Source organism: Acartia tonsa, chromosome 3, assembly GCF_053477335.1.
Source record: "Acartia tonsa isolate MP-2025a chromosome 3, ASM5347733v1, whole genome shotgun sequence".
Classification (NCBI taxonomy): Eukaryota; Metazoa; Arthropoda; class Copepoda; order Calanoida; family Acartiidae; genus Acartia; species Acartia tonsa.
In genome coordinates this window covers 10,486,667-10,499,229 of record NC_137262.1, presented here as the reverse complement: position 1 = coordinate 10,499,229, position 12,563 = coordinate 10,486,667, and the positions used below count along the sequence as shown (strand labels likewise).

Below are 12,563 nucleotides of genomic sequence, written 5' to 3'. Positions count from 1 at the left end.
TCCAGATATAAATCTGTTTTCCTGTCCTGGTAATTGCTTTTATTTGACGTTTATTTTCTTACAAAATTCTCAAGCTTCTGGGAGAAAAAAAAACAAAGAAAATTGACATTGTATCAAATATTAGATTTCTTTTTTTTTAAGGGAAAATATTTGAAAAATCAATAGGTAGTTAAAACAAAATAAATACATAACTAAATCATCAAATGCTTTCCCTCAAAATGTTAGTCGAGCAGTGGACCTTCCTCATTCTTTTTCCAATGCCTAACCCTGTGGGGTCGAATCTGCAGTGCCTCACATAACTTAACCTAAACTATTCTTCTAATTTAGTGATTTGTGATCTAGTCTTTCAATATTTATTGTCCTATGTTAACTAGTTTAACTAAGTTTGCGTATTTTTCAGAAAAACAAATGTAACAAATGGCTGGCTTTACTCAACTTGAACAAAATAACCGCCCAGCTGCTTGAGTTTTCCTTCTTCAACTTAGTCAAAAAAAATAAGGTAAGTTATTTAGTTTAGGTAATTCTTTAACTCAGGAGTGTAGTAAAATGCAGTGGTAGGAAATTAGTTTGAATATCAGCCCATATCAAGCATATGTTTGGCATCAAAATTAAAGTTGGGGGAACCCATTGGCCAAATCGGTTAATATATACTACCATGCACAGTTAAGTCATTCAGACAAAGTTCGTGTCTTACAAGGACTGGTTATCTGCAGAATTTAGTATTTTAGTACCTATTAAAACGATATGGGGTCTTCGTTCCTTTCTGTTTAGCTTTTAGATTAAAAACCTTTGCTGCTTTCGCTTTGCTTAAAATCGTTCTTGTATTAAAATGATTAACCCTGAATTTGAAAATTAACCCACTTCAAACTTTCCTTCTTTTGTTACAAAAATAACTTAAATTTTAATCTTTGGTTAAAACTTGTTTCTAAAATTTTAATTCAATTTTCATAGAACTAAAATAGACTTTGTCTTTGTTTAAAATTTTACAACTTTTTTCCACTTTTAGTTTTGAGTTGTTTTATCAGATAAAATGATGTAAAACATTTTTACTTTAAAATATACTGCAGTCTTTAAAAATCTATATATCAAGTCAACCTTATACCATTTTTCGTGTCAGGGGCGTCCAAAGGGGCGGGGGAGGTTAAAAAAGTAATTGCCTTCCCAAAATGTTTTGAAATATATTAGATTTACCCCCAAACTTTAATTACCCCCTCTCCCTTATTGGAATATTGAATATCCCCCCCCCCCCCGTCGCAAAAAAAGCTTGGACTTTTTTTTATGTTATCCCCACATTTTGTTCATATATCTAAACATTGTATTTTCGTCGAGATTTTGAACATTATGACTATAGTCTTAAGGCGAAATTATTAGCAAATTTGTCGCAACCTTCTTTCTATTCCCCTACTGATTTGTTCAATATTGTTTTCAGGATGTTGTCGACATTTTGTGTGGTGACTGCAATGAACCTGTTGCCAGTATTGCCAATGCCAAGTGATACCCTAGATTCTGTGGAATATATCAGGTATTAATTTGGCAATTCGTCAGTTATTTTATTGTGTTCTACAATTAGTCAATTGCCATTATTACCCTAGCTAGATTTATTAGAATATATTAGATAAGTATTTGGCAAGTCACGAGTTGGCTTGTTGCCCTTTCTTTTTACCACTGGCTGCAATAATGTTGCCAGTATTGCCAATGCCATATTAAGTCATATTTGAACAATGGACTATTCTAATATGATCATATTTTTATAGGCACTATATTTAATAATGGTACCTACCTGCTTTGTTCGGCACAGGACATTAAAACGTAGAGTAGGGAGAATGCCTTGGCACCAAACAGGCGCAACTTATTACCATGCACAGTTAAGATCTCCAGACAAAGATCGTACTCTCAAAGGGTTGGTTGTCTGTTATATACTGTACCATGGGTATGAGGTGAAGGACCAAGAGTCTAGCCTTGAGTTGACAAGTCAGTCCAGGTGCAACTCACCCACACGACATTAACATCAACATTTATATAGGCACTATCAAGACCTTTTGATAGGAAGCCATATATAGAAAGTACTGAATACAGAAATCCTGTCTCCTCTTATGACATGAATTTTATTTAAATTTTTTTTTCATTTGGCAACAATAGAAAATTGAAATTACAATATTTTCAATTAAGTCATCTTTCATTTAGGACTTAGAAAAAAAATATGTCTTTTGAACCCCTTGTAAGATATATATAAAGTTTAGTCTATACTTGAAAAGTAATTCAACAAATTAACAATTCAAAAACAAACTTTAGTTAAGCATAAACAAAAACAGAAAATTTATATTCAAAACAAAGTTTAACTTTAACTTTAAAGGATTAAATATTTGACCATTAGATATTTCGTAGAGTGTTCCAAACAGATTTTAGAAGATTTTTAAAAAATTTAACTTACCTAAAGAGTTGTTTCATTAAAGAACTAACCAAATTAGGGTTAGAAGAGCCCCACATGGACAGGACCCCATAGGGGTAGAGCCCCGCAGAGCTAACAAAATTCATCATTGTTTTGTAAATCTGAAAACCTAAATGTTGATATTTCTAGTATAACTCCATTGTAAAATGTTTCTAAAACAAAGGTGCAAGCAACAACGTCATACCTATAAGTATGATGTCATAATCTTCACTAGATGAAAGAATAAATTACCATAAACAAAAACTTGATATGCATGATTAGCTTACTAAAGAAGAAAAAGCTACACACTTTTATATAAAACTGATAAGGTCTTGTTGTTTTTATGATACTTGAATTTTATATACATACATCTCAAATTGTTTTGGGGTTGATTTCGTCTCTTTAAATATTCTTTTCTTAATTCCTATCTAATACTTTACTGTCGAAACAATTCAAACAATTATTCAAATGACAACATTTTCTTACTATGACATTGTATAAAAGTGATAATGGCTGACAAATTGTTAAACTTGATTATATTATAATGACAGGGGATACAACTAAATAAAAAGCTTTATGAAAGCCAATTTGAAAATTTCACTAATGAAAATTTTTCACGTTTTAACAGTAGGCTACCTAGCCCTTATTTTGTGGTAAAAAGATATTTTCAACTTTCTTCAATATTTAAAAATAAAAATGTTGAAAATCTGATGATTTATTATATCCCAGCTTTTCCTCCTAATAGAAATATAATTCTGATATCATACCATAAAAAACAAGGATGGAAAATTTAAATGTAACCAAATAACATAGGTTACGAATTATCATGTCTATATGTACTTGGATGACATTATAAGGACAATTTTATCATCTTATTCATGTCAAACTTTTAGAGAGTTGCATACTGACCAATAGACACGGTTTTAAATCGATAAAACGATTTTAACATGCCTAAACCTAAACTTAGATATATCAGGATAGACGGACGGGCATACACTAGTTCTAGAGTAGCTTTACTTCAAGACACACTATGTAGGGTAAGATAAGAAATTTTCTCGTATTCATTCGAATCCGGTGGATAGGAACCGGTTCTCATCCATACGAAAAAACTATGTCTAGCATCGTATTATATCCAGCTTTCTACGAATATAGAAATGTACAATCATAAGATTAAAACTAGTTTTAATCTCATAATTGTACATTCTATATCCGCGGAAAGCCGTTTATAATACGATGCGAGAAATAACTATTTACCCAATTATACAATTTATTTTTCCAGGAATATTATAACTTTTTTATACTATCGATTACATCAAGAGTTAAGACAATGGACGATAAATTGATGTACAAACTCAATGATGATAAACAAGTATCCCTTCTGTAGATTAAAATTATTGGTCGAAATGTTTAGACACAGCTAAAAAACAAGTCAACGAATAAAACATTTGGTACTAGTATGATTAACAGTCAGTTTCATATGCTGTTACCCTATACCTTTATCTTTGAATAAATTGAAACCTAGCTACTCCATTAAATAGTTTAGTTTAATATATAAGGAATATAATCATGACTCGGGAGCCGTGCGCCAGCCACCTGTAAGAGAAATCAACCTTTTACAATTCTTAAAATCTGCTGGAAGTGAACAACTGGCCCAAATATGGCAATCCCTATTTTCAAAAACCACCCAAACGGGTTTAAATTTAAGGCTTTGTCGCAGATGCCAAGCCTTGCTGGAAATCTTATTATAAAGAGGTCAGCTAAGGTCAGAGATTTGGACATAAATCTAATATCTAATTTATCCTATTCAAGGATTAAGGTACGGGTCAATCCAAATTTAATTTTTCTTATTCTATAAAATAAAGTAATGAGATTTTTTGTCAGAAGATAAAGAATATAGATCTCGAAAATTGCGGGTCTGATTTATTTATATTTTTTGGTTAAAACTTCATAAATATCTTGAGTTGGTTTTAGGCTATTTTCCTAACCTCCGCAGCCATATTATAGAGGCAAAGCATCCAGCTCATGTATGTATAGTAGAGGCAGGATTAATTCATGTAAATATATTTATACTAAAAGATATTTATTGAACATATATCGTTCTTTTTTATATTGAAGTTTTCTAAAGGTCCAGGTACTTTTATGTATCTATAGCTTCACCCTACCAAAGGAAATCGCTTTTTGAAAAGAATTTTCTTTTCGCAGAAAGAAAATAAGTTGTAAAAGAGCAGCCAGCATTGATTTTTATTCAGAAACAACATTATTATTTAGATAGCTTGAAAGTTTAAGTTATCCTCAATACCTATAATTCCAGGTGACCTGATACTTAATGTGGTTTGCAACACTTAATTGGATTAATCTAGCCATATAAAAGAGATTTATAAGTAGAAATATGTACACATTGAACATAATAAACTTTTGGTACAGATAGATATACAAAATATCTAATTGGCCCCTCAATCTACAATTTGAATACTAAAGCCATTCAGAGTTCCCGATTTTCTATTATAGTTTAAATAGCTGTTATATGTTTAACAACTTGGTTATTAGTAAAAATTAAATTATTAAAAAATGTCATATGCTTTACGAATACGCAGGTCGTGGTGGTTTTTAGACAACAAAATGTTTAGGGCCAAATTTGTAAACCAAAGACCATAAAAAGTAATATATGAGTGCAGTTTAAGGATTAATTTTCTCATAACAAAAAAGAATGTCTTTGTTGCATGTGGCTGCGATTTTTTTACCCTTGGGTTTACCAGTATCAATGTTTTTTGTTAGTAGTTGAAACTTGAAATATTGCCTCAATAACTTTTCCTGATTTCTATATCTATATACAAAGTTAAATATTAATTGAGCGAGGCAGGGAGCATGTAAATTACACTGGTACCCAAAGTTTTTTATCACGGTATCTTATTCGTTGGTCCAAAAACACTAAATATCTTTATTGTATCTTAATTGGTTGATTACAAACAGGCAGTGTCTAAACTTTAAAACCAATAACTTTATCAATAGAAGGGGTATTTTTGTGTATTATCATTGGGTACATAAAACCTTAGGATTCTTATATTAAATATATTTATTTGCAGGTCAGATAACTCATCAGAGCTGGATGTATCTCTGTGGAAGGCATATTCAGATACAGCAGTGTTTGACTGGTATATCACTCTACAGGAAAAAGACAGGTACCATAGTAATGTCATTAATTAATTTTATTAACAATCTTTAATTTCTTACATTACTGCACGTACTACCTTTTTGACACATTGATATTTTTTTATGTTTATATGCTTGTGTTTTTTATTTTATGTTTTTAGCAACTGGTTGCTTTGTAAACAAAAACAGCCAAAAATACCTCGGGATCTATGTGAAGCTTCCTTAAAGTTTAAAACACATTTGTTCAGAGGGACACTTATGATATACATAAATTTTCAGTATGGCTGAAAACTGGTTCTAATCCAGAGGATATAATGGGTTTCAAAGCCATACTGGATTATGATTTACGGAAAGATTACTTAAAAACAAACATGACAACCTCGGCAAGTAGCGCACCATAGACATATAGACTGACTTACACAATGATTTCTATAGAAGATGCGCATTGTTTATAGAAAAAAAACCTGTTATTTATCTTCTAAAGCAGCTGAGATAATATTTTTTCTGCTATAGTATAGCGTCATACACTACAAACTTTGTAAGTTATAGATTATCTTCGCTACCAAAAAGTTACTTCTTTTCTACTAAATATTCTTGCTTCGTAATCCTCTTATATATTTCTATTCTTTTATTGGTGCTGCTGAAACTATAATCAGCGTTAATACCAGGAACAGTGGGGACATTGGGCTGTTTATTACACTAGTCCCCAAAGTCTATAATAACGTTTTCTTTTTCGTTGGCTTAACAGCTTTGGGGATTTTGAATGGTTGGTTCAAACGCTTCAACCTCTAATTGTAATTGGTATAAGGAGTAATTTTGTGTATCATCATTGGGGATGTACACCAATTTATCGGCCATTGTTTTATCCTTTTCGATCCCTGGTTAATACACAGTATAAGCATTTCTTACCTTTTATTTATTTATCTAAGAAATATTTTATTGTTTCTATTCAGAACTTAATCTTAATAATGACTCAGCAATAATTTATAGAAAATTAATAAGAAATAATTTTACTTCTATTTTTATTTTAATGTAGAACAAAAAAACAATAATATTATGCTTGATTATTGGGTGAATTTGATTTAGATGTATGTTATACTTCTCTGAAAAGCACAACGTCAACTAACCAGTAATTTCATAGATCCTTTGCTTCAAACATTAAAAAAAACTTACTTCTGTATATTATAGAAAAAAACCTATCCTAAATTTTAAAAATAAGGCTAGGGTTGAAGTAACTAGTCTTTCATAATAAAGGCAGCAAAACTCAATGATAGACGAACCAATGCATAAGCTATGGAGATCAGCTATGCAACTAAAACACAATGCATGATACATTAGGAAAGCATAATGTTGTGCCTGTGTTAAAAGCCAAAGTTAAGTCCAACTACTTGGGAAAAAGAAAAGTGCAGCCAAAAACTTTTGCATCTACTCAGTGTGTGTTTAGCCGAGTTAAGAATACGTTTTTAGGGATTATTTTCCTTATATTCAAATGTGGATTAGACAGGGCTCGACAGCCGCGCCCCAGCTGCCTGAAAGCCTAAAGCAAATCAACTATTTACAATTTTAAAAATCAGCTGGAGGTCTAAACCTAACCTAATATATATGGGAATGCCTCTTTTCAAAAAAAAAAATAATGCATTTAAACGGGTTTAAATTTGACACTTAGTCGCAGCTGACCAGCACCTTCCGAGCCCTGGGATTAGGAAATAAAAAATTCAAGGAAGGGACAACAAAAAAAAGGACAGTAATTTTTACTTAAAAACTTAATTGACCCAGTAATGTGGTTTTGGTTTAAAAAGTACTCTTCTTGATATTTTCGTAATTAGTAATAATGACATTGCTTGGCCAAAAAGCTAACATTTAAAAAAAGAAATTTCTCTTAATCGCTTAACTTTCCTTTTTGACCTTAAACTGGAATGTTAATTTTAACCAGGCTAGACAGACAGTATTATATTGGTAAATATTTGGTAATGTAAACATAAACAGCTGCAAAGAAACCCAGCTGGGCTCTTCTCTTTACTTTGGAGATAGTTTTCAACAATCAATTAGGAAATGTAAAATTTATTAATTTTTATAATCTAAATCAACCAAGCACAAACATACTAAGTTCCCTAATAATCATTTAATAGTTATTATCTTATCGTGTTATAGACAACTTTCCGCTGATATTAAAATGTTATAAGATTAAAACCAGTTTTGTTAGCCCCGAGGAGCTGAAGGCTCTGGGTAACAAAACTGGGATTGGTTTTATGATGATTATTTTTATTATGAGAACCGGTTCTAATTCAGCAGATAATAATCGATTTCAAAGCCATACGAGAAAATCTTTTTCCTTTGTGTTTTACTTTAAAGATTATATATGATGTATAATTTATACCATTATCCAAAACTAATTTATACAAAAATAAGGAAAACTAATGAAAGCCAAAAGAATAAGAAACGGAAAGGAAATGAGAAAACTGACTTTTTGTTTATCTAATTTATTGTTTGTTATTTTTGCACTGTCAAAAAATTATTCTAATTTTATGTTACAGTTTGTTATTGTTGTGGCGTCACTATGCATATCATTTTTACATTATCAGAACCGCAACTTTTTAGTAGCCGGACAAAGTGTCTAAAGAATCAGCCATGTGACGTAATAAAAATGATTGATTATCCACCTCTTTTTTAGGAGCTTTATCCTCTCCTCGTTTATGACGTTACATGCCTGATTTTTTAAACACTTTGTCCCAATACAATTTTTATTATAATATCACAAGTATCTCTCCTTTTCTTAAAACATATCGTTGAACAACCCCTCTAATTAATTTATTATTGTGTCTTTTTTCCCAATATAAAAATAACATGCGAATATGGTAGTATGCGAAAATGAACATTGCCGCTTTTTTTTTAGATAATAAAGTAAAAATTAGTATTTAATTTTACAAAAATATTGTAATCAAATTTTAGAGTGTAGAAGTTTCGCTACTATTTATTTGTTTTCTGAGCAAATTCATTTTGGCTTGCAATGCAATGAAGCCACATAATTATATCAAGGATATGTGTGTTAATATGTAGCGTGGCAATAACAAGAATAAAAAATATCTTTGTCGATAAAAGATGTCAACTGATGCCCAGAAACCTAAGGACATTTGTGAATATTAGAGCAGCTATTCTAATACAAATTAAAAACTTTAAAGATTTTTAATTAAAAGTAATTACTAATTTTCAGTACTTTAGCAAAAGAACTTTTATTTTGGGGGGGATTTGAAAATGTTGACACCTCCATAAAACAAAATATTGTCAGGGGGAAGGGGGTGGAAGGTGATAAGTCCCCTATAACATAATAAACACACTCAAAAAAATCTTTATTTACTTGAAAAAATTGACGCATTTTCACATCTCCTTCAAAATTAAATAGGATGTTACTTTTTAACTTGATACCCCCCTTAGCTGTTTTAGGGGAATATACACCCTTGAAAAGGTGGTTGTAGAGGGTTAAACATCAAAGGGGCATTCACCCCCTACTTTTTTTTATTTTAATTTTTTTTTCTTATCTCATTTTTGTTCTCAGAATGAAAAGTTGTGATTTAACCTACGGAGAAACAGAGGGAAGCAATTCAACATTTCTTGTGGAAAATTTTCTACCTATCCACAGAAGCTTCAACCTTCATCCTCTCAGGTAAATATAACATGTTTCCAGTATGGCCTCGAAACCGAATAATATCCGCTGGAATAAGACTGGTTCTTAGACATATTGAAAAATCATGTATCGTATCATATTACAGACAATTATCCATGAATTGAATATTGAAATAAAAATCATAAAATTGAAACCAGTTTTGTTTGCCCGAGCCGTCGGGACTAACAAAACTGGGTTTAGTCTTTTATTTTTCATTTTCATATCCGCGGAAAGCTGTCTATAATACAATGCAATAAATGACTATTATAATTTTGATGTTTATGTCGACTATAAGGTGGTAATAGCTGACATATCATTGACATGGCATAAATCAAATGACATTCATACAGATTTTATTGTGTTGAATTGATTTAACATTACTACATTTTTATTTTTTTACAATAAAATAAAAGAAATATTTTAATGATGAAGGTTTTTTTATACTGGCCTACCGTTGGTCAATTAAAATGCATACTGGCCTGCTATTTGTAATTTTGGGGCAAAATACAAATTTTCATCATACTTGTATTACATGTATTAACCGTATTATATATAAAACCGAAAATAATAATCTTTATTCTTGTATCAAAATGAAATATTGAATTAACTTTTGAATACTAAAAATGCATTTTACTTAAATAGTTTACAATAACTTTTTATTGTTATCTTAATGATGTAGAAAACAAGATAATCCAACCAAATATTCACTACACATGTGCATTTCAAATAATACAAAATATTCGGCAGCCGCATGTAAGCCTCAGTGAAATCGTCATAAATTCAGTCGGATGTTTAAACCTGTTACTCAACAGACTATCAATCTTTTCAGAATTTAAGTTTTTTACAAACACGCGGACTTACGTTTGAGGCTTATGCGCGGCTGAGGCACGGCTGCAAAGCCCTGCAAAATATTCTAAAGAATCCTATGTTTTTGCAGGCAGCTGTTCTTGCTGATTGTTTTAAAAAGTGGATATGATGAAGTGTGAAGGGATATAAAAAAAAAACTTTAAAAAATCTTATCAAATGAAAATGCTATCTCTATTCCGGAAAATTATAAACACAACAAAACCCCAATTTTTTGTTTAATCATCATGTTCAAATATAAAAATAAAAAATTGCAAAAAACGTAGAAATTTCTTTTGGTATATTTCCTAATTCTAATTCTGTTTAGCAAAAAAAATTTATTCAGTTTTAACTAAAATGAAATAACAATCAAACATAAAGAGTTTTGAGAGAAGATTAGCAAGAAGGTTCATGAAAAGAAAGAATTTGTTTTGTAATGAAATTACACAAGGACGTGCATTGTACATTGTTTATTGCTTATAATGGTATCTTTAGTCAAATTTAGTATAAAGTTAAAACTTGCCCGTAAGGTCATTTTCTAATTATCGTGTATTTACCCATTCCCACAATAAATTGATTTTAATAATTATTAGCTTGATGACCAGCAATACATTTTGAATAAATTTTTTTAAAATACTTATTACAATCAACATATGTTTTAGGGAAAATACCTCGTATTGGTTCGCCATGTCCTGTAAAGACCAATCAGATGAAGAACATTTCTCCAAGAAGATTTTCTTTCATACAGGTGAGAAAAATAATATTTTTAAAAAAATCCTCAATTTGCTTGATTGGTTAATATGGTCAAAAATGATTGTCTGTAAGCCTCATGGAAATCAACCGTTTACAATTTAAAAATCGACTTGAAGTCTAGAAATGACCCAAATGTGGCAATTCCTCTTTTAATAATTTTTTTAAAGCATCCATACGGGTTTAAATTTGAGGCTTGGTCGCGACTGCCGAGCCCTGGTATATAGTTGTATTTATAAATAGGAAAGAATCACAAATTACACATATTAGCAAACCAATAAGGATTTTCATTATCTTTTCCAATACACTGCTCTCTCTCTCTCTCTCTCTCTCTCTCTCTCTCTCTCTCTCTCTCTCTCTCTCTCTCTCTCTCTCTCTCTCTCTCTCTCTCTCTCTCTCTCTCTCTCTCAATTTGTAATATCTGAGTACAATATGCTTAATGGGGACAATAAAAGGAAATTGTAATATATGTGACCAAGACAGAGGTCTGTCTACTCCATAGAAAAATATACACAGACTAAGACAGAGGTATGTCTACTCCATAGAAAAATATACACAGACTAAGACAGAGGTATGTCCACTCCATAGAATAATATACACAGACTAAGACAGAGGTATGTCTACTCCGTAGAATAATATACACAGACTAAGACAGAGGTCTGTATACTCCATAGAATAATATACACAGACTAAGACAGAGGTATGTCCACTCCATAGAATAATATGCACAGACTAAGACAGAGGTCTGTATACTCCGTAGAATAATATACACAGACTAAGACAGAGGTCTGTCTACTCCATAGAATAATATACACAGACTAAGACAGAGGAATGTCTACTCCGTAGAATAATATACACAGACTAAGACAGAGGTCTGTATACTCCATAGAATAATATACACAGACTAAGACAAAGGTTTGTCTACACCATAGAATAATCTACACAGACTAAGACAGAGGTATGTATACTCCATAGAATAATGTACACAGACTAAGACAGATGTATGTCTACTCCATAGAATAATATACACAGACTAAGACAGAGGTATGTCTACTCCATAGAATAATATACACAGACTAAGACAGAGGTATGTCTACTCCATAGAATAATATACACAGACTAAGACAGAGGTATGTCTACTCCATAGAATAATATACACAGACTAAGACAGAGGTATGTCTACTCCATAGAATAATATACACAGACTAAGACAGAGGTATGTCTACTCCATAGAATAATATACACAGACTAAGACAGAGGTATGTCTACTACATAGAATAATATACACAGACTAAGACAGAGGTATGTCTACTCCATAAAATGATATACACAGACTAAGACAGAGCTATGTCTACTTCATAGAATACTATACTCAGACTAAGACAGAGGTATGTCTACTCCATAGAATAATATACATACACTAAGGCAGAGGTATGTCTACTACATAGAATAATATACACAGACTAAGACAGAGGTATGTCTACTCCATAGAATAATATACACAGACTAAGACAGAGGTATGTCTACTCCATAGAATAATATACTCAGACTAAGACAGAGGTATGTCTACTACATAGAATAATATACACAGACTAAGACAGAGGTATGTCTACTCCATAGAATAATATACTCAGACTAAAACAGAGATATGTCTACTCCATAAAATAATATACATAATTTTGCTTTGTTAGCTAAAAAAAAGTTGATTTACCTAAAACATTTGATATATAA

General features: G+C 31.2%; 1 protein-coding gene across 1 annotated transcript in view; it reads left to right on the top strand.

Moving 5' to 3' along the window:
• Positions 1–398: 398 nt before the first annotated feature.
• LOC145315098 (uncharacterized) overlaps positions 399–12,563 on the top strand; it is a 37,055-nt gene continuing 24,890 nt past the window's right edge. The window contains exons 1-5 of the mRNA XM_080155140.1: positions 399–499; positions 1,430–1,522; positions 5,512–5,607; positions 9,132–9,239; positions 10,745–10,830. Coding sequence (XP_080011266.1) covers positions 1,431–1,522; positions 5,512–5,607; positions 9,132–9,239; positions 10,745–10,830 — 382 coding nt within the window. The 5' untranslated portion in view covers positions 399–499; position 1,430. The remainder of the gene's footprint in view (positions 500–1,429; positions 1,523–5,511; positions 5,608–9,131; positions 9,240–10,744; positions 10,831–12,563) is intronic.